The sequence below is a fragment of the Pagrus pagrus genome (genome assembly GCF_965226575.1).
Source record: "Pagrus pagrus genome assembly, chromosome: 23".
NCBI classification, from domain to species: domain Eukaryota; kingdom Metazoa; phylum Chordata; class Actinopteri; order Spariformes; family Sparidae; genus Pagrus; species Pagrus pagrus.
Genome location: NC_140205.1, coordinates 17373748 through 17397067, shown reverse-complemented (window position 1 = coordinate 17397067; position 23320 = coordinate 17373748). Strand labels below are relative to the sequence as shown.

The window sequence follows — 23320 nt, the reverse complement described above, 5'->3', positions numbered from 1 at the left end:
TTTAACATTTTTTTTAATTCATTTTTTTACTTCAAACAAAGCATTTGCACAAAATTGTCAACTTATATTCTGAATAGTTTTTACCCCCTCTCCTGCTCTTCTCCTCCACCACTCCCTCCATCCTGACAGGAAGTTAAAGAAGTTGGTACGTGCGATAAAGGATAAAGGATCAGCCGAGGAGGAGAGGGAGGAGGAGAGACCTCCACAGCAGTGGAACCTGGACTACGCCCTGGCTCCCTTTGAGGGCCTCACACCTGAATACATGGAGATGAGTGAGTCTGCACACACACACACACATACTCTTGTGCTCCTATCTTTGTAAGGACACTCATCGACATAATGCATTCCCAAGCCTCTTGGCCTAACCTCAACGATCACAACCAAGTGCCTAAACCATATCATATTAAAACAAAGTCTTAACCCCCATCAGCTTTTTATAAAATTGAGGACCAGACAACATGTCCTTACTTCCCAAAAATGTCCTCACTCTGTGGTAAAATACCTTGGTCCTCACTTTGCAGCATATACAAACACACACACACACACACACACACACACACACACACACAGAAAAATAGCCCCAGGCCATTTAGGCACCCTTGTGTGTCACTGAAAGGTGTTATGTAATGTATATCTGCATGGCCCAACATGACTTTCTCAGGTAAAAGTAAACATGTGGACCAAAGAGCACATGGATGTAGGATGTATCTGTGTTTGCTTGTTCACCAAGACCGTCCCTTATGAACAGCATTTGTCAATCACTAAAATACCTTAAAAGACCATGGCTTACTCTGAGCTGACATGACCAGAGAGGTGAATTATAAATAACTTCTGACTTTACACTGGAGATTATTTCCCACCTTCCTCTGACACTCGTAGCTGTTTTCTTTCAGCCTAGACTGCAATCTTTTCCTGACCATTTTTCTACCCTTGCTAACCTTTCCCCAACCCTAAATATGCAGTCCGTGGGCCTACATCTAATCAGACCTTAACCATAGAAGTGGCCAATCAGCACAGGGTCATAAAAATCATTTTTGAAATGGTCATTTGTGAAGAACTGACAAACAACGTTTTTTTTGTTGCATTCATCCTGTACACATTTACATTCATATCCATCACAGAGCAAAGCACATAAACAGTGGAGACGCCATCACAGATTGAAGGTTTCTCCTCCCTCATGCATAACCAGTCTCAGCTGTGTAGTTTGATATTGAATCATAAAAGGACAGCTAGTAATTAGCAGGTGACATATTGTTTGGCTATGGCCCACGTCTTTCCAGAGCCTGTCAGACAGGCTTCTGTAGATTTAGCCTTCAGTAGTAAGGAGAGAAGTAGTCCCACAGCAGTGTGGGCTATACATACATACAACATACATTATTCTGATGTATGAAATGATGTATGTATGAAAGGCTATTCTGAGTGTTGAATACTTTTACTTGACTTTGAATGTGAAACCTCTACTTGTATGAGTATATCTACAGTGTGGTGTTACTACTTTTTCTAAAGGTACTTCTTCCACCACTGAATTTAATGTAATGTTGTGTAATAAATGCAGGGTTCCAATCGTTTAAGGTTTTATTACATAACTACATATTTAAGAAAAGTGTTAGACAGGGTCCAACTTGTTTTCACACATTTGTTGCATTAGATGTGTGGTCCAACAGGAGAAGAAACAATCTTTTTACACTGGTCGATTAAGCTCCTCTGTGGAAAGCTGGCAGTGTCACGGCTTGGAACTACCAATCTGTGATTACTGTTGTTGGCACAAATAAAACATGTTGGGGGAAAAAACTTTAAATCTAATATTACCCAGATGCTTCTTAAATTTCTTCCTGACAGTGATTGTCTGGCAGGAAAAAAATAGAGGTAACATGAGATGTGAGGGAGGATTCAAGATGGGAAAGTTAAAGCAAAATAAAAATAGAGAGCATTCTTATGTTTTCATGTTATGTACAGTGTGCAACATATAATCATTAAGGTCATTGACAGGTTAAGTAGCTGAAAGAAGGGACAGTTATGTGCCAGTAAAAGTTGATGATTCACTGCCCGTGAGGGGATTGTTACTATATGGAGGTTTTAAAGAGCTACAGGTGTTGGGTTGTTATGCCTGGGGACACACACACACCCACACCCACAAACACACACACACAGCTGTACTATTACAACACACTGCAGTCATAACAAATTAACACTTGCTCAGTCAGAAAGTAAAGCCTTGAGGTTCAATGTAAATAATAGACTCAAACACTGAACATTTATTTGAAGGAATCAGCACTGGAAACATGTAAGTGCTAGTACCCATATATTTGTCACATAAATATCAGTTAATGAAAGTTGTTAAGGATGCCTCCCAGATAGCAAAATTGTACCAGACACATTAATCTGGCTGACATACTGAAATGATCACTTGGAACTCACGGATTGGAACGTGAGCATGTTGATGGGCAACATGGCTGGTGTGATCCAGTTGCAAGGTGGTCTCTTGATTTGAATAAGAACTATATCAGACACAAATTATTATCCCAGGAATGTAGTTCCCAATAGAAAAGGCGTGTCCAGGTCCACATTTTGCCATGATTACACCACAAACACTTACAGGTTGAAAACAATATGAGGCCACCAGTCTTGGCTGGTAAAAAACAGACTTCTAGTGTCAAACTCCACAAAGTGAAGGTCAAACATTTACACATACACACACATGCGTAATTTAGCTGTGTTCATCAGCCGTCTAGCTATACTGAAGAAGAAAGAAAATGCAAATAACAAAAGCACAAATGACAGAAATAAACGAATAGCGACCTGCAGAAAGTATATTTTGGGTGCCTTGGGTTTGCCTTACTGGGCTGGCTTAGTGAGGGAAAAATAAACAGGACATGGAGATGTAATGTCCAACTGCTGTCTTACGGCAACTCATATGGGAAACACTGACTGTCAGCCGTCAGTGATGGACGCGATGGGATCGTCTATCAACCCAGCACTGTAGTCAGGTCCCTGCTGACATCCAATAACTGAGGTGTAAAGGTTCCGTACACTCATGCCTGACCTTTAAACACTGACGGTTCTGATCACTGAATACATTTATTGGTGATATGTCACTCTGTACAGAGACTACGACCAAAAATGCACTGGAGAGAGGATCGAATAAAAAACAATGAGAAAAAGAGGAGACAAACCGTAAAGAAATACAGACATGATAGGAACATTTTGTCCTGGTTGATGGAGTCAAAGTGCAGCAGCAGTTCAGTAAACATGCAGCAGCATGAACTGGCAACATCTGTATGTGAAGGATTGTAAACCAGTAAAACCGGCTCTATATTGTTCTCTAAGGTTAGAACCGTAAACAATTTAAAGATTTCGGTAGAACTGGATGCAGCATGTAAAAATTTTTGGCAAAATATGATGTGTTCTGTGTGGGAAATGTTCTTGTAAATGCAGAGTCCAAAATAAACTTAGAAACCTCTGGACTGCGCTGAGTGTATTAGAAATATCTGCACTATAGGGACGGGTACAAGAACTACAGCTCTTCCCAACTAAAGCGGATTCTTTGATATTTTATATGCAGAAATAATTAAATGGCGTTTAGAGAAGACCTTTACTTGTGCTGTAATGTGATTATGTGGAGATTTCGTGTGATACAGAGTAAGGACAGAGGGAGGAGAGAGGAGGGAGAGAAAAACAGACCGAAGGCTGAGCTGATGTCGCTGCAGGGCACAGGAAGGAATGTCAGAAATGTCTGAGCTCTACATGCAAATACCCAGTCACACATAGCTGATAAAGTGTGAATGGTTCTTTCTGGGCCTGTGTTTACTCATCATTAGTTATTTCTGTGTGTTAGGTTCGTGAGACCCAGTGCTCGTGTTAAGGTGTCTTCTTTGTATGTGTGTGTGTGTGTGTGGCTGGGCCAGGCTCGAACCCGTCAACCTCGGCTCAGGTGGATGGCGAGGTTATTCTAAGCTTGCCCTCTAGCGCTCGCTGCTCCGCTGTCGTATTTTCTTCCTCCCCGCTCTTTGTCTCGGCGTGGCGTCCCGAGGTGAAGCCGTCAGTCTCCGGCTCGCTGGAAATCCCCATTCCCACACTGCTAAAGTTCCACTGCTGTGATGAGAGCCATACATCAGCCAAAGTCATGGAAACCACTGTCTTTCTAATGCTTCCTTTCCACATTCGTAGGAAGCAGTTGAAAGTTGTTTTGATCATTTATTGGACAGCCTAAGAGAAACGTTTGCACCGGCAATAATGTAATAAAGCGTACGTCTTCACATTGACCTGGGATCAGCCCTGTTTCTGCTTTTTCCAACAGGGTTGATGCCATCTAGTCTGGGGTTATTTATAGCCATGCATCAGTTAGACTCACTTGCCCGACCTATTGAACCAATCAGAAAAGAGAAAAAAGTCATCCTGATATTGAATCTTGACTTTAGTTTGTAATTGGAAGGTTGACGCAAACCTCGAGCCTTGCTCTGTAAGTTAACCATTTTCATTCAAAGAACAAGAAAACAACAGCAGCCTAAAGGTTCAAGAGACCAAACTTGACCAAACTTTTTGTTTATGCGAATATATTGACCTGTCTGGATCGTCCTCAGACAAATACCCTGATTACCCACTTGTGTCAGATCCGTCTTACTGCAGCCGACCTCTGACCTTCCTGTTAATGAAGGCTAACACTTGACCTGTCCAAGCCTGGAGAAGTCTTTTAAGGCACATGTAGCTCTGGTTCATGAACTACTATATAGGTTGACCAGCTTGGTCTCAACAAATGGTGTATGAATAACACACCAATGTTTAATTTTAATTTGCGTGTTGTTACACCACTTTTAATGCTTTTTGCTGTCATTTAACAACGTCCTGATCAAGCATCATATGGGTAGGAGTGTCAGGTGATGAAGTATAAAGAGGAAGTCTACATATGAAGGTGGTTGGGTTGGATGGATGGGTCAAAGAAACACAGGACCTTTACCCAGGAAAATTGTGTTTATGTCCTGTGTGAAACCAAAAGGCAGCACTGACTCATTTTAAAGACATCATGAACACTGTGTAGAAATTGGCATTTTGTGCGATTTTGGCGCCCTCCAGAGTTTCTGCGTGCAACACCACTGTTGTAAACACAAATCCCCCGTCATTACGTCATAAAACATTGAAAACTTGTATCTGGTGCAAGTATAGTAAAGGTAAACAAGGATGTAACACTGTGATCCTACCCTCTCGCTTAAGTTACATAGTGCAGATACAAGTGACAGGGGGGCGGAGTGGCTGAGACAGAGACACCATTCACCCTGTTACATGACACTGAACCATCAACATGATTTTGAAGCTGTTACTTTAAAGTAAAAAAGTTACATAAGATCGCCTTAATGTGTCTTAATCATACCGTATTTAACTTACTAACTTACATCATGTACATTCACATAAGTTATGTCACGTGTGGTATGTAAATGAACTTATTTTAACCAGAATCACGATCTTTTTCTTCAAGTAGATTTGGTGCCTTCACAATGTTAACCATGTGTTTATTGTTACCATGGCAACAAAGGTTACCTGACTGCGATGACGAACACTGAATGTCATCTAACTTTGTCCTTTCCAGAAATGGCACTGGAAATGTACCAAATGCATGACATGACACGCAAAATGTTGGCACAATGGCGTATAATCATCAGCAATTTAAATACGCCATCACGTAAGATCACGAGTTGCTGCCAACAGCCCTGTCCAGTCTTGTGTGTATGTGTGTGAAGGAGATGTGCTGCACAATACATTCTAATAAACCTCAGTTTAAATTATTAGCCGTGGATGTGTGTCTTTCTTATCAGACTGACTTGGATAACACGCTCACACAGACAAACATACAGCATAGATACGCACACACAGTTCCACACTCCGCTTAATCATAAAAAGTCCCAGTTTAGCCTGTGCAGTGGAGTGTTTAACCTTAAAAGGCATCATCTGAACCAGTGGGCGAGCACGGACAGACAGTGTGACTCCGGATCAGACAAATGACCGTTCACAAGTGTCAATCAGACAGCGTCTTAGAGGCCGTTGCAAATGTATGCTTCCCATGATGAAGGTTTGAGACCTTTCTCACGTTAACCTCTCATGTATTTTCACAGAAAGGGCTGATAAAAGACTTTTCTCACTGTGGTAATTCTGACTTCCCAGAGTATAGCACCATGCATTGCAGTCTATCACACAGAATTTTTTCTACTTACACGATCAGCCAGTAACTCGGACATTTTCCATTTCTGCATGCGATTATGCAAGCTAGCACCTGCAGCAAGCTAAGGAAATACACCAAAAGCAGTAAACAGGATTTAGAGATCATCCATTGATCTCTTTTCTTTCTAGAATTTTGTGAATTTGGAAAATTTAGTACAAGTCTCTCATTATTATGCAATTATCAGAACAGACCAAAGAGAACTACATAACATAAATGTGACAACATTATCCAGCTTCCAGTATTTGACCCTCATATCTAGCGTTCACCCCACTAAAATTAGCTTAAAACCAATTTCAGAAAACCAATTTGAGGTCGTTCCAAGGTGCTTTTGTGTTCCGTGTCGAGGCTTTCTCTTAAACATAAGTACAGGACTGAATACTAAACATCCTTTTCAGTTGGCCTAAATTGAAAATACCCAAAGTAGAATGTGCTTCGAGGGAAAGTAGGACAAATAAGAAAGTCATAACAAACCACTGCCACTGTCTTTGAACTCTGCTGCAAGGCAGTAATTAAAAATATATTGTAATATTTGCAGCAGGACAGAAGCGTGTAAAACACTTTGACAACCATGATATTAATGTGAAGAAAACATGAGCATCACAAGCATATGATTTTGTTTTCATCAAAATGCAGTAGGTTCTTTAAGGACCTCTTTGTTTAAAAATTGCCCTGTGATAGAAAAGTGTGACTCGGGTTCATGTCCTTAAAGCATTGAATTATCGGGGCGCCCTGGTTGCTCAGTTGGTAGAGCATGCGCCCCACATGCAGAGGCTGTGTCCTCCCTGCAGCGGCACAAGGTTTGAATCTGACCTGTGGCCCTTTGGTGCGTGTCCATCCCCTTCTCTCTCATCCCATTTCCTGTCACTCCTCACCTGTCCTGTAAAGATAAGAAAAAATGTTCAGGATTCTTATTTGAAAATGTCTCAACATTTAGCGGCCTGCCCACGGGCCATCCAATTGGCTCGATTAACTTTACAAACACGTCTAAGCAAACAGGTAAACTGCTCAGTTTAAGTGTAAAGTCATGCCATACATCATTAGAAAGCTTAGATACTATTCATGCAAACCATTCAACCATTTCAAGATAAGGCCATATCAGCAAAATACAATCAACAAACAAACAACAAAACATGGCTTGGCAAAAACCGAGCTAACAAACTAGCATGTACGAAGTTTTGCCAACTCGTCAAAAAAGTGTGTTTCAGCAGTGCATCAAATTCCAAAAGCTGTCTTCTCTCATTCCCAAAAGTCCACTATTATAATCATTCACATATTTAGTCCAAAGCAAAGTATTCCATGACTAAATGGTGACAAATTAAAAAAAACTAAAAAATGTGATCACGTATGCTTCATCATGCTTTATCTGTCAAAATAACTCCTCTCGTTTCACAGCAGACACCATTACCCCTCTACACCAGAGATCCTGAGATGTCAGCCGTTTGATGGACAGCTCATTTGAGCAGATAGTTTCTAAGCCCGCCCTGGAGGCCAATGCAACCAATGAGTGATTGTGTACACAAGTGGCCCACTCTTTCTGCTTTTCTCCTCGCTGCATTTTGCTCTTTGAATATGGTGTTTTGACTTTGTTTTTAACTATGTTATATGTTCAAAGTTAGTGTAAATAAGTAAATAAAGAGCTATAATGAGTTTTTGCCCATGTTTCTCTTAAGCGTCCATTTTCAGTGATATTATTATCTAATTTGAACTTGGACCAAACAAGACTATATGATGTGGACCCATTGTGTTTTCCAGCAAATGCGGGAGGTTACAGGCCATCTTCAGGCTTGTTTTTGCATTAAAAAATGTAGGTGAGGAAAATAAATAAATAATTCAGTGTGTTCAAACTCCTATAGATTAATGCCAGAAGCACTCATGGAGCTTCTGCTTGGGGAAACAATTTAGCTTATTAAAAGTCAAAAACCATGCCTGTACTCCAAATGGTTCAACAACAGCTTTGAATTTACTTCAGGATCATTTCATATACGTTTCCAGGTTGTATGAACAGGTTTATGATTTCAAATCTGCGCATATGTTGTTGTTTTACTGCATATTCTTGTGCAAATATAAGTGTGTATGGGTCATGGAGCAAGGGGGATTATGGCTAATGTGGCCCCACTATGGTAACAGTATTAATGTTAATAACACGACACGTACTGTAGAATGTTTCATGATTGTTTATCTCTTTTTTTTCCCAGTCATCCAGTTTGGATTCGTCTCCCTGTTCGTGGCTTCATTCCCGCTCGCTCCTCTCTTTGCTCTGCTCAACAACGTCATCGAGATCAGACTGGACGCCAAGAAGTTTGTGACAGAGCTGCGCAGGCCAGTCGCCGTACGAGCTAAAGACATTGGTAAGCTGATGCTGCACACATAAAGACAAAATTAAGCATGAGTTACTCATCATCTTCCCATATAACCAGGATTCTTACATAATATATAGATACCAACAGTTTAACAGCTAATACAGCTAAGGATTGGATAGGAGCTGCAAATAGTCAATATATGATGTAATATATCTATAAACCATCAATTATATGCCCCCCTCAAAACCACAAAACTAATAAGTATTGAATATTTCCTCCATTTCCAGTGGAAACACTTGTCAGGGCATCATTTCAAATACCAAGGGACACCAAAACTCTCCACTGAAAACACACTGATTAAATTATTTCAGGGTAAGCAGTGCCTGCAGGCAGTGAGGCAGATTTCACAGCTGAGTTTACAAACTGACACCCATCAGCAGCTCAGGATGGACATGTTGTTGCTGTCTGCAGAAAGCTCATATTTCTTTAGCAGAAAGAAGCCTTTATTTTAACTTTAACTTAGGATTTTTTACTTTTAAAGAGCTTTACTTAGCCCAAAGGTTGAACTGTGAGTCATTTGAAAGACAATTTGTTCCTGACCATCTCTTTAAACCTTTTCTGGGTAAGTTGGTAGTGAGTAGCTGTCAGAAGAACACATTTTTTCATTGTGTTAATGAGTTCCCATTATCCATCTGTTTCCTTCTCTCCCCTGCTCTTCTCTCTATAGGTATATGGTACAACATACTGAGCGGAATGGGGAAATTCTCAGTCATTATAAATGTAAGTATTAATGCAATGTCCCGCTTCTTACTATCTGCATTGAATTAGTGATGACGGTACATATGCGCACCATAAAGGCATAGAAGTATTCTACAGGAGGTCCTCTGCATAATGTGGCTGTTTTAAGGTCCCACACGATACACATAACACCTTAGCACTGATTCGATTTTAAGAAATTAGTTGTGTAAAAAATAGGATGGATTTGTAGGGAAATCAGATGGATTATTTTACAGCACAAAACAGAAATCAATGTAAGGAACATTCAACAAATTTTAAACAGGAAGTTCACTTTATTCATCCAGTCTGATGATGCCAAACAGTATTTTTTTGTTTTACTGTATGTAGGTATGTTCCTCCTATTATTGTGAGTTATTACATTGTTAGCAATTTTATCGACTGACTTATTTAAATGTCCCAGAGGAATAATATAAATGACTACTGTAAAAAGGCTTTGAGCTGCCTCTTACTTATTACATCATGCTGAAGTCAAAAACTTCAGTTTTCCGCCCCTCCAGGATTATGCAGGCTTTTTGGGAGGATGGTTGCAGACTAAAATGACTTATTGCACAGCAGTTTCACAAAAAGAAAATTGTGTGCCAGTTGAAATGTTTTAAGGCTTTTATTTTGTTGTTGTAGTTGTTTTGTTTTGTTTTTGCAATAGACTTCTTACATAGACTTACATGTTTTTCCTGGAGCTTTACCCTATCAATGTTTTCCAAATGGGGGATACGGTCTTTGTCCCCAGTTATACTAGTCGTCCCCAGTTTACTGGCCTCAAGTCTGGTGTGTGTCCCCAAAAACGGCCTAAGTCAGACAGATACACACAAAGACACACAGGGTTTGTCATGCAGACAGGCAAGCATGTCGTTTTGTGATTTATTGCAGAGTAATGTTACAACTTGAATCTTTCAGCACTTGCAGTCAATCCGGATGCAACAACGTCTGTCGTGATGGTTTGTCTTGTCTGTTGTTCACGCGTTTCAGGTGTTTATGGCTTTTGGTTTTTGTTCCTCCACAACACTGTACACTGTGCAAAATCCTTGATTGGTAATACTCTCAGGAAGCTGTGATGATTGGTGATCGGAGATGATTGGACAAAATTGCATTCACCAGGATTGGTCGAATTTGCATTAATTGTTGTGATTGTGGCTTCCTAAAGGGGCTGAGTTTTAATGAAAACAAGGTTCAGTTCATTAACCTCAAAGACAACACGGACAGTAAAAGATATCAGAGATTAACAAAGATTAACATAGTGATATTATTGCCTCTGACTTTATACTTCTCTGCTGGAACATTTCCACACCTAATCCACCTTTCAGCGGCTCTGTTGTGAGTGTGTGTTCACTGCTAATACCTTAATTCATCAAGTGCTGACAGTGATAACAGTTAATATTGAATAAAGATTCAACCTCTCCATTTGCTCTGAGAGGTTGTCTGTCGTGACTTTGTGAGATCCCCGAATCATGTCTGAAACACCTTAACATGGCAATCTGTAAAGGTCAAGGTGTGTGTGTACTTGTGGAATCAGGAAAGTTCTGCCTGGGATTTGTCCTTGGCCATCCCACCAAATCCTATTCCGTTTACTTTTAATACTAAACAGATTTGTGGAGGATTCAAAAAAACAACCAGCAGGAGTTTTTATTTATTCTAGAGCTATGGAGCATTGGACACACTCACATTTAAGCTTCCCCGGGAGCTTCAAGGCAACGGCATACTGGGAGCAGAATTGCCCTTTTTGTGCATGTATCATGCATCTTTAAAAGCTATACACTTTACTTACTGTTTCTAAAACAATACATGTCATTGCATTACTCAAATATCTCTAAAACACGCAGTAATTTTCTTGTCTGATGGTGTATCTTTTTTGTTGTCAGTGCTCATGACAGAGGATTGCTTCACTGTCTCACTGTCTGTCTATCTCTTTCACTCCGGAGGCCTTTGTGATCTCCTTCACGTCAGACTTCATCCCCCGGCTCGTCTACCAGTACATGTTCAGCCAGACGGGCACCATGCACGGCTTCATCGACCACACGCTCTCCTACTTCAACGTTTCTAATTTTAAACCTGGCACGGCACCGCAGAACTCTGAGCTCGGTGACATCACCGTCTGCCGGTAAAAACACGCACACACACAACACACATGTAAACGCTTAAAAGATGTTACACACACACACACAAACAAATTTGTCAATACTCAATTTGTCTATTTCTGCATCACGGGAACTGAGTTTTGTCTAATTGGATTTTGTCTAAGTAAATCAAACATCAATACGTATTGAGGCTAGTGTTTGTTTAATTTTAGAGAAGGATGTCTCTGTTTCATCTGTGGCTCATGGAGCTAATGTCCACCTCCAATTTTCTCGTTCCTTTCAAACCTGTTTTTGCCTTTTTCCATTTGTTGGCTGGTTGGCTGGTTTGTCAGCAGGATCAAACAAAATCTACTGAATGGATTTCCACGAAACTTGGATGGAGGATGGCCCAGAATAGATCCCACTATCTAGTACAGTATCTAGTATCTACTATCTGGTGCAGATCCAGGATCTTAGAAATAAAGGCGTAGCTGGGTTTGTGCCCAAAATTCTCAATTAATCTGAGTGTAGTTGTAATTGAGATATCAGCATTTGATAAATATAACAATATGTCGTCTGCATAAAGAAATATATGGTGTTTTATATTAAGTTACTAGTATACAAAGTAGGACTGATGCATTGTATGGGTGATGTTATATTGCGAGAATATAAAGAAAATGCGGAATAGTGGACAAACTTTTAGTTTGGTTGAACGTTATTACACTATTTCAGGCAAAGCTGTTTGGCTAGTTTGTGTGTACAGTATATGGGTGATAAATACTGAAGTATTTGCACTTTGTAGTATGTACTTTTAAACCTGTACCCAAAATTAAAGCATATTCAGCATATATTGAATGAATTGCATAAGTCTGGGTCTGAGTCTCCCCGCTGCAACTACCAGATGATACAATCTAAACTTTTCTTAGCCACAACCATTATGAAGGTCCAGTGAATGTGAGAATTACACAGCAAGGGACAAAGAAACAGTTTTTGGTTGGAGGCGTGGACACAATCCTTCAGGCAAACATTAATCAGTCATTTTGAGTCCTGACACAGTGAAGCTCCATGTTATTAGCCCCAAAAGACAGTGCACTATTGTGCGCTAACTTCTATGCATTTTCACGCATGCCAGTGGCGAGCATCTCTTTCATAATATCAATATAAAGCGCTGTAGAAAAGGTCATGGGCCTGCGCCCACAGAGGCCAACCTGCTGTTACATAAGACAGCAAAGAATGACACTGCCAGAATACAGTCTTTGTGCCAACGTGGTATGGTGCGTCATGTTGCAAACACGACAAGATGCTGTCCGCAATGAAGACTGGAAGATGTTCCAAGAAGGGTGTGTGAATCCTCAGTGTGTGGAGCTCTATAGTGTATGTCTAGACTGTATCTGAGCAGTGTGTTAGCCACTTATGTTGTGGGCACTGCCGCTGGGCTCAAGGCAAATGATTTAAATCTGTATGTCATTCAAAGCATGCTCCAGACAGTCCATGTCTTTCTTTTTCCTTCTTCCTTTTTGACCCAGTTAATTTGCGGTCTCCGGTTGTATGAATGAATATATGCAGGAGGGAGAAAAAGAGGTCAAGAATGGATAAAAGGACACATGATGTCAAACAGGAAATAGAGAGATGAAAGATAATATAATTGAACAAAAGATTAGATTAAGCCTGGGATAAGGAAACATGGAACAATGTAGAAATGAGACAGAGGAAGGGAGAGGCAGTGTAGTTAGATGGATGGATAAATAAATGGATGGTGTGATAGAGGCCAACCGCTGAGGTATTAAATCATTAATTACATTTAAAAACAGCAATGTGAGGACAGTTTCTGCATCAGTGGGCAGAGCATCACTGTACATCTCTGCAGTCATGTTTTCTCTACTGTATTCCCGGTGCTAAATGAGTGCCAAATAAAAATGTGGGTTAAACTAGGAAGTCTGAATGGTGGGTAAAATTGAAAATAGCTTCCAGAAAACTTTGTTTTCAGAGATTTCCAGAGAAGAATTAGATTAGGCCTCATTAGTACGGCATAAACTAGTTTTACACTTCAGTTATATCAGCCCGAAATGGAAGTTCTTTTGAAATATTAGGATGCTGCAGTACTTAAAGTGAAACTCTCGCCAAAATGCAACCTAGGCTTTTTTTGTGAAGGAACACCAGTCAAACCTTTGTGTAAAAGCATAATTACGAAACTTTGCTCGTAGTATCACCAGGGTCTCTACACATGAACACGAGCATTGAGAACATTGTTTGTGGACACAAAGTTTGCTAAAAAGAAGGTTTTTGAACAACTCACGCTAGCAGTAGCTTGCTCCGCTCGCCGCTGTCCTGCCAGTCGAGAAGCGTCAATCCCCGAGTGCGACGTAACATGGGGGTAAAGGTGGAAAGCTCCTAAAGCGTCGCATTCAAATTCTCAAGTGGTTGCCAGATTGTTGTAGCTAAAGTTGCTAATGCTAGCATACATCACTAATGTTGCAAATGCTAGCTAAAGCTTACCTAAAGCTGATGTCACTAATGCTAACTAAGGTTAATGTTGCTAAATCTAGCTAGCAAACATTAGGACAGGACAGTAACTGTGTGCATACTGTAGAAATCAGCCATTTAAAAAAACTAATTTCCACAAATTGGCAACTACCAAGACTCTTGATATTAACAAAACACAGATACCATGTGATACCAACAGTGTTAGACTACTGGCTCACAAATCTTATTAGAAGCTGGAACCAGCCATCAGAATTCTTACACAGAGACAAACAAAACCATCATTTTGGAACTGACAAACATTTTGAAATTACTGATTAACAATCATAATCGTGTTTTTAAGTAAAAGAGATACTTTTAATTCTGTAAATATGAAAATGTGCAACACCTGCTCTGTTACCTGCTGCTGTCTTCCTCTTGCTTTTACAAGCAAACTTTTTAAATGGTGGGTGTATAGTAAGTTGGCAAGGAAACAACAGTGTTCATGGAAATTTTTATCTTGATTTTAAAAAGCACTGCAATTGGCTTCATAAAGCAACTTTACTCATTGCATTCAACAAACCGACAGGCAGATAGAAGGACTATGACCTGCCTGTTTTTGGTGGCTGTGGCGATTATGGCAGAATTGCACGGTGGTGTGGTATTACATACTGTAACAGGGAGAACACCATTGCTTCGCCAATGAACTCTGCCTGAATCGCACAAGGTTTCTGTCTCCCAGCTTGGGAGCAACATCAGATTTGGTCTGAGTGAGGCCTTAGTGACAGAAAAGACTTCGGAAGTCGTCCCGCTGTTAAAAGTATCTGTTACATAACATGACTGAAAGAAAAAAGACTGCGCTTTTATTACTGTAATGTTCTCACGCTAGTCATACATGGTATTAATCAGGATTTCTCACACGCAACAGATTTGTGATGATTTTAATTCACTTTTTATTTAATATGTAAAATACAAAGAAACGTATTCTCATAAAACATTTCTCTTTCAAGTAAATTTGGGCCCAAGCCCCTGCTGACTTACTATTGAAAGAATATTGAATCCCGAAGAGCCCCGTCTGTCTTTGGGCCAACCTCAGACTTCCATGTGAAGCGGTAGGAGGACTCCCTACAGGGATACACTTGTATCTTTTCTTCTGACAAGTACTGACGTTAGTAAGTTGTAAATCAAATTATATTTACCCAGAAAGCAGTGATTTACAGCAAAAAAAGAGCACATGCATTCATGAGCAGATACGTTTATCATTATAAAAACAAGAGATAGGACAAGATAACCACAAACTCATGTGATCAGTACGCTTTGTATGTTGAAAAGAATTGTCTCTTCCTGGACAAGACTTTGAAAACTAGCTGGACTTATAGACTCCGACCTGCTTCATGTTGAGAAGGAGATTATTCCCTCAGCTGATGGGAAGTTACAGTACATGTTATCACTAAGAGGTCAAGTTAGGGCCACGGAGTTCTGCTATCGTTTATTTGGTACATCATCTGGGTACAATATCTGCTTTTATTCCAAGGAAATCCAATCAATAGTTGTCAAGACATTTCACTGAATCCCTAAAATGTCAACTCCATGGTGGCACTAGTGGTCCCCTACAGAGTCTGCAATATCCGAGAGTTTGACTAATATGTGAAACAATCATTACAATCCCATAAGGTTCTTATTCAACGGAAACATTGTTCACCACCCCAGTAAATAGGAATGACTTAGCACCTTGGGATAACCTAGATCGCTCAGCTCATAGAAGCCTTTGGCTCAGCTATTAGCCAGAAAGCTAATGTTATGCGAGCAAGATTCAAAGTCAAAAACATGTTATCATTGCGTAGGGTGGAAGAACAGTACATACAATATGACATTATGTTTAATAAGGAGGCTAGCTTGAAATTAGCACAGTAGAAACATCATGAAGGTCAGACCAACATGTTTAACTAGGCCTCTGTACTGTAAGTCAGCAGATTTCACATATCTCCTCAACACTTCTGCCACCAGATTTTTACCCAGAAGTGACTGTTGTTGTTAACATGACATTAAAGTGATTAAGTGTATATCAAGAGTTAATTGACTCCCTACAGCCAATCAGAATGGAGTATTCACCTAGACCATGGTATAACTGGAAGTACAAAAACTTCCGATATAGATATATATCGGCTGATATTCACACATTTTGATGCAATGATCCCCCAAATGCGGCAATAAAACACTTGTGACAGAGATATGTATTGGAGGCAGTTTATTTTACGGTTTAGCTAATGAAGTTGTCAGCACTCACAACACTGGGGAAATCCTCGGGCTGCAATGTGTCAGTTTCACTCTGCTGCTGTGCATTATTAAAAAATATTACCTACTTGTGTGCTGACGGCTTCATTTGTGTTTCTGGGTCGGCACACATTCTTTTATTTTACAGTTTAACAATAAACTTCAGTATCTAAAGTAACATGAGGGTACTTAAACAACTTCACTGGGAATTAAAATTGTAAATTACCCCAAGCATCTTTTTCTGTATCATAATGTCTAAAACAGAGTTTTCACATTGGCGCATATCGGACAACACATACACCGATACTGATATATATATATCAGTCATTGACAAATCAGTCTGACTCAAGTCTCCTCAGCTTGACCATGAATCTCTGTACAAAATAGTTGTTGAGATACTTGAGACCAAAGTGATAGCATTGCTTCCCCTAGAGCTAGGCTGCTGAGAGTGAGTGGAAAATAGTATCACACTCACTCTTTTCATGGTTCGCTGTGGGAAATCAGAAACATGTCATTCCCAAACACTGTAATTGAGCTGACATGTTTAAAAACATGAGCATCTGTGAGGCAGCTGGGGTTTTGTTTGGCTGCACACGAGCACCAGATATGTCTAAATGTGGAGCACTAAGGTTGTTGTGTTGGTACCCGCTGACCATGGAGTCCAATTTAATGGACTTTTAATTGTATTTCTCCCCAGCTGAGGCTGTGGAATTACATATGGAGCAGCATGGGTGCTGACCATTTATCTGTCAAAGACTAATCCGGAACACGCTGTGTAGGAATTTTCTACCTGAGCGTCTTCCTCCTCTTGTTCCTCTCTCTGTATCCAACCAGGAGGAAGTCGTAAAGTGCAGAGGGATGGCAGTGTTTTTGGATCAGGGTAAGCAGGGTGCCAGACCTGTTGTCACCGCTCTGTGCTCTTAACAATTCTGGGAAAAGGGGGGATCAGATGAACGGAGATGAGAGGGGAAAAAACAAAACAGTGGGAAAGAACAAACAGAGAGTGTATGAAGGACAGATGCAGAATAGATAGACAGTCTTGTTTTAGGTCATTGGTCTCTGTTAAAACGCTACCTGACAGCAGCCACGTTGTGTGTGCGGGGGTTAGTCTGTGTTTAAAGGATGGGAATGGTCTGACCTTTGTTTGTCTTTAAATGTATTCCTGGATCCCAGGAGGCACTGTATTGGCAGAAGGAACTCTCAGGAACACACACACACACACACACACCCACACACACACACACACACACACTAGCCATAATCTCATTGAGAGGTCTTATGAAAGAATATTGAGTTAGATGCTCCAGTTGCTGCCGAGCTGAACTATTATAACCAAACATGGAGCGTCTAGAAAATACACACACACACACACACACACACACAGAGGAAAAGAGAAAGAAAGAAATGTTCCCTGATGATAATATTTCGTTCTGCTCAGGCAAGTGAAGTTATATTGAGCGTGGCAGCGCAGGAAGTCTTGCTTTACAGTTCACATCAAAAGTTGATCCACAACAAAATACTGTAAATTACTGGCGGGCGAGTGAGAGAAAGATGAATAGATCAAAGAAAAAAATGGAGAGGGAGAGAAGAGTTGACTCTCACAGGCAGCATTCCTCACTCATGACTGTATAAGGAGAAGGACTCAGACACCATAAGACCCTGCTAACACACACACACACACACACACACACACACACACACAATGCACGCACATACACAGATCCCTCTCTCTATTTCTATACTACTAGTCAAGCACTTATTGAGACAGCTCAATCAGGCCAATTCATCTTTTCTGGCTTCAGAGGAATTTTTTCATGACAGAGTGTGTGTGGATGTCAGTTGTCTCAATTGGAAGCTTTGATCTGAGCCATCACATTAAACCTGACGTGTTCAGCTGCTCTGTGTTTACTGTAAAACATGCTTAACAGCGTGACTGGAGTTTTCTGCATTCCAATATTTAAAATTCTTAAAAGTTTAATTGTCGTTTTACAAGCTCCAGCACGTTGAAAAGTCCTGTATTGGATTATCTTTATAGCCGGAAAAGCATTGATGTTACTGATACTGTTTTGTTCCAGTGTCCCAGTAAGATGTAAGCCAGCATAAACAATACCAGGACCCTGACACAGCTAAAGCAGCTAAAAATGAATTCAGCCATCATTAATTTTATTATTCATAACTGTGTTTTTCCTACTGTGCATGTTAAATATCATCTGGACGGTATGTACTTTGAAAGCAGAAAAATATTGATTTACAGCCCCATTACAGTTTTTGATGGCCATTGCCAGACTCAGACGGTTATAGATGTTGTTTAATAGCTGTTTTTTATTGAGTGGGAAGGAATGAAAATTCAGGCAGAATGTATTTTGTCGTAAGAAAATTACATTAAAGGTCAAGTGTGTGGGATAGATAGGCAGAAATTTAATACAATATCCACATGTATGCATGTTATGTTTTATTCCATGAAAAGGATAATCATTGTGTTTTCATTACCTTAAAAGTGGGTCTTCTTCCACCGAGCGGGCCATGTTGACTGGCATGTTTCTACAGTAATCCTGAATGAACGAACTAGTCACTGGCTCTAGAGAGGTGTTTTCACGTTTTCAGGGGATTTAGTTGGTTGCAATCTTCAACCTAACCACTAGATGCCACTAAATCCTACACACTAGACCTTTAAATACTTGAAGGACAAAATCAAAAAGAACAAAAATCAGATCACTTTGAGACTGTCCTCTAAAGCAACAGGTCGACATGTCGGGAAATATCTTGTTTGTTCTCTTTCTCACTTAGAGTTAGATGAGATTGATTGAGTTTGATACTGCTCTTATTTCTTTCCGTTAAATAAAGCTTAGCCTCCCATAATGACTGGAAATAGCTAGCCTGGCTCCGTCCGAGAGTTATAAAATCTGCTAATTAGCTTGCAAATCTCACAAATTATCTCTCATCCGTTTAATACATAAACATTTATGAGCAGGGTCTTCCTGAAGTCTTTGACGTCAGACAATTAAACCTCAGAAATCATTTGCTCCCGGCCAAGAAATAGTCGGCACATGACTGCCTATAAAATGACATTATTTACCCTTGTGTGGCATGGCAGTGCGCTAGTGAAGATGAAAATACATTTGAGAAACTGTGGCCAGCCTACCTGTTCTTAATTTTGGAGGAGCAACAGCTATTATCTTCTTGTTACATCTATGCCATTTTTTGTTTGGCTGTGGTCCAAAGTCTCTCTTTAGTTAAAGGTTCCATATTAAGCTCAGTTTCAGGGTCATATTTTTTATCTAGGGTGTCTCCTTGAAAATGTTTAAATGCTTTAAAAAACGCATTAAAATGGAAGATGTGAAACAAGGCAAACTACTTTGTTACATAGGGCAACCAATTGTTTTAGAATTGTAACTTTGCAAAGGGTTGTATGGGTGAGTTTCCTAACTGTTGCAACAGGAGTTTGCTTTTGAAGTAGACTGACAAAAACAGAGATAAACCAGCTCAGATGGATTGTTGGTGTCCTTCTTTCGTGTAACCAGACTCTTACTTTGCTGGGGTCATTGTACTTTAGACCTCGATGACCTCGACTCGGTTAAGGGTTGCATCTCTTCATGGCTTTTCTTAATGTTGATCATGCAGTAAAAAGGGCAAGCTGTCATCATCAGTGGAAACAGATTAATGCATGTTGTGTTTGTTACTAGTTTCCCTGCAGTCAATGCATTTAGTGGCTCATCAACATGTCATGGCTTAATAACCTCTGCTTGTTATATGTTTGGCACAGAATTTTCCATCTTGATCCTGTTGACTGACTTTATGCTGAACCATGTGTCTTCCCCCTATGGTTTGACTTTAGTTTGACTGTCTGATGTCTATCTAAATGTCCTTAATGCACTAATTGACCTAATGCTGGCTGGAAGACTGCTCTGTCCATAGCCATACCTCCACATAATGCTAATCTCTGCCTATAAATCTCAATCTCTTATCTCTTCTTTACATTCAGTGGTTCGGGAGGATGCATTCTTCTGCCATAAGATGTTCTCTAGAATAACAATGAGATAGATTGTCTCCAGCTCTCGCCTTGAAAGGAATTCAGTATGTTGTACTTTGCTTCCCTTGGGGGAAAGGCTGACTCTTTTAAAATAGCGTTGGGAAAATGGAGCCCGAAAGTACCATAACATAAAGCTGTCCTTCACTACACTCCTTTCTTTTGCTAAAAGACACAAATACAGAAGTATTTTCCTAAAACATGTACTCTATCTGTAGATGGTTGGTTCTGAAATGTCCCTTTCTGGTCTGCACTGTTTTCAAATGCGTACAGTTAAAGGCCTTGATTTAATGGTCCATCTGCGCCGCTTTATGGCCGCATTATAGTCGGAGCTGATTGCGCCTTTCTAGATGATATTCGCGTTTCCACCGGCTGTGACACACCACATTTCAACAGCGTCCTAGAAGTGACTCTCGAAGTTACTCACCAAGTTTATTTTTGAGGGAAGCTGACCACAGTCACGTCAAGCTGCACCGAGCAGATTGAGCCAGACAGGAAGTCAGACAGCAGAACGGCAAATTGGATCCTGGCAATTTTCTGAATAAAACACCCTGTGGAGACTCGGGGTCAGGAAAGCGCACAGAAAAGTAAAAAACAATTCACAATAAACACAGTTAAAACCAGCAAATAATGAAATGATTTAACCACAAAGGCTAAACAACCACAGCAGAAGAAGTAGAACAATATCAGTCAGGCATGCAGTCCATTCCTGAAACGCCCCCAGTGGGATATGAGGCCGTGTGGAGGATTGAACAAAACAGTAACAGAGATGTTCCCAGTAGAGTCAAAGGGTTAGTAAGGGGACAAATGGACCCAAACCATACCAGTAAAATGCCACCAAAGGCATGACAGGGCCATAGGATCCCCTCACTGTAGAGGTCAGGCATTCAGCCCTGCTCCGTTTACTTGGTGTATTCGAGAATCTGACCATATGACTATTTTCCAGTATCATCTGTGGGTAAGGGTTGGGTTATTTTTGCACCATTCAACTCTCAGATGTGCATTCCTCTTTGTAATTGGGGTTTATGTACTGCAACCCCTCTATAAAATCCCTCTGTAAGTAATTGTCAACGGGCTGTTGCTGGAGTCACCTGAGGATAAGTTGATCTTCTGTTTTTCCTCACATATCGCACAAGAATCACCGTCATCAATTGTGCAGTCAACCACAATTTCCGACCCTTTTCATTGATGTCTTTGCCATAGATGTAAATGCAGATAAGGTCACATCAGTCACTGTTCCTATTGAAACACGAGGCGGCTGAGCATACTTTGTGGCCCAAACATCTGCCATCTGTGCTCCACAGTGAACCCGCTTTCAAAGTCACTTAGATCTGGCCATCTTGATACCAAATCAGAATCAACTGGGCCTGCAAAACATTAATACCTCTGCCAAGGAGGATATGTTTTCACTAGTATCCGTTTGTCGGTTGGTTGGTCAGCAGGATTACACAGATGGATGGAGGATGAGTCTCCGCCGGGAATAGAACCCATTAGCTTTTGGTTTGTATCCAGATAAAGAGACGGACGCTGGAATTTTCTCTCACTTTCTTTAACATTGCGAGATTTTCTTGTTGTTTATTGTTTTGGAATTTTCATTCATTTCGAATTCAATTCAATTAAATTCAGGGAGTAATTCGTGGATCTTGATCAAGAAAATCAGGCGCATTAAGGTGGCTCTTAAATTATTGTTAAGCAGTTATGGGTGGTTTTAGATTTAGAGCTATACAGAGCTATTGAGTTTGATATTGGATCAAGCTTGATTGAATTTAACCGGACAGTTGGGCCTTGGTGGAGATGTGCACTCTACTGAGTGCTGCCATTGTAGCTATACATGTCACAAGTTGATTAGACAACGGTTTTAATTTTATTTTGTCACCTGTCTCTAACTTTGTCCTTGAAACAATCTGACATTGCTGCTTGTGCAGACGTCAGGCCAGAATCAAACAGTGCATTAACATGCAAACAAATAAAATGATTACTTTGAATACCCATATTAAAATCACAGTTGTATAAAAGTCACCCAATTTCCATGATTACCTGAGTTATGTATTTTTCGACTCCTCAGATTCTAAGTAGATAAGTTCATAGTTAAAAAAAAAACTGTATTGCTGTTTGTTGCTTTTTCCATTGTTTTTGATGGATTTGACTATGTGCAGCAGGTTTTTAATCAGTAACAGACTACACATCCCCACCCAACATTAATGTCAACTCAGCTGGCTGTTTTTGTGAGGAGATCTTTTTGACTCATTCCTGCTGTATTCCTTAACGTTTCCACATGTGAATGACCTCTTTATGTTTTCAAGCAGTTTCCTATTGGATGCAATCAATCCTAAAAAAACAAAAAAAGAGGATGAGACCGTCTTTATGTTACAACTGAGGAACAGGGGGGAAAAGATTGTGACCATATTTAACATTTTTTACTTTGTTTCCTGATCAATCCTGGTTGCCTTGCACCGGGCAATTCAGCAGCAGCAGCAGGCATGGCTACTAAACTGTGAATGTTGAACTTTACATTACAACACCCTGTTTTAATTTTTCTTGGCTGTTGTATAGTCGACTGATGCAACTTTTGCACCAATCTGTGGTCTGCAGTTCACTTAATATACCAATAAAAGTCAGTCATCACTAGCAGCCTGCCAGCGATGATTAAGGGACATTTTCAGCGATGTTGAACTATTATTTTATTTATAGTCTTAAAGGAGACAACAAAGCATAAAAAATCAACAGAACTGGTATAATGCCCTTATTTATGAATAAACAATTAAAGACAGGCACATCCTCAACCCACTCAGGCTTTGAAATGAAATGGGTCCAAACAGATATACAGCTGCTGTGTGTGCGATGTACCGGATGACACCATATCCTCAACCTTCCCTGTCAAATAAATCCCATAGTGGTTGTGTTTCATCTGACAAGCCTGCTATAAACAAAACAAATCTTCACCCCTGTCTTTCTCTCTTTCTGTCCTTCCTTCTGTCATTTCTCACTTTTGTTTCAACTTTTCCTTTCATTCGTCTGCTTTCTTATTCTCCTCTCTCGTCTCTCTCTGATTCCTTGTCCTCATTTTAATGCCGTCTTCCCTGAGCTCAACATGTGGTTCCAGTTTTCTGCTGTTTGTCTCACCAGCACAATAAAGGATGTTTATTACAAAGAAAACAAAGGAAAGGAATCCTAATAAAGTTTATTGCTCGTTGAGTCG

At 40.2% G+C, this 23320-nt stretch overlaps 1 protein-coding gene across 2 annotated transcripts in view; it reads left to right on the top strand.

The window, feature by feature from the left end:
* ano2b (anoctamin 2b) overlaps nucleotides 1-23320 on the top strand; it is a 74306-nt gene that overhangs the window by 47047 nt on the left and 3939 nt on the right. For both annotated transcript variants that reach the window (XM_084345375.1, XM_084345376.1), the window contains 4 exons: nucleotides 130-272; nucleotides 8407-8559; nucleotides 9239-9291; nucleotides 11226-11404. In XM_084345375.1, the coding sequence (XP_084201501.1) occupies nucleotides 130-272; nucleotides 8407-8559; nucleotides 9239-9291; nucleotides 11226-11404 (528 nt within the window). The remainder of the gene's footprint in view (nucleotides 1-129; nucleotides 273-8406; nucleotides 8560-9238; nucleotides 9292-11225; nucleotides 11405-23320) is intronic.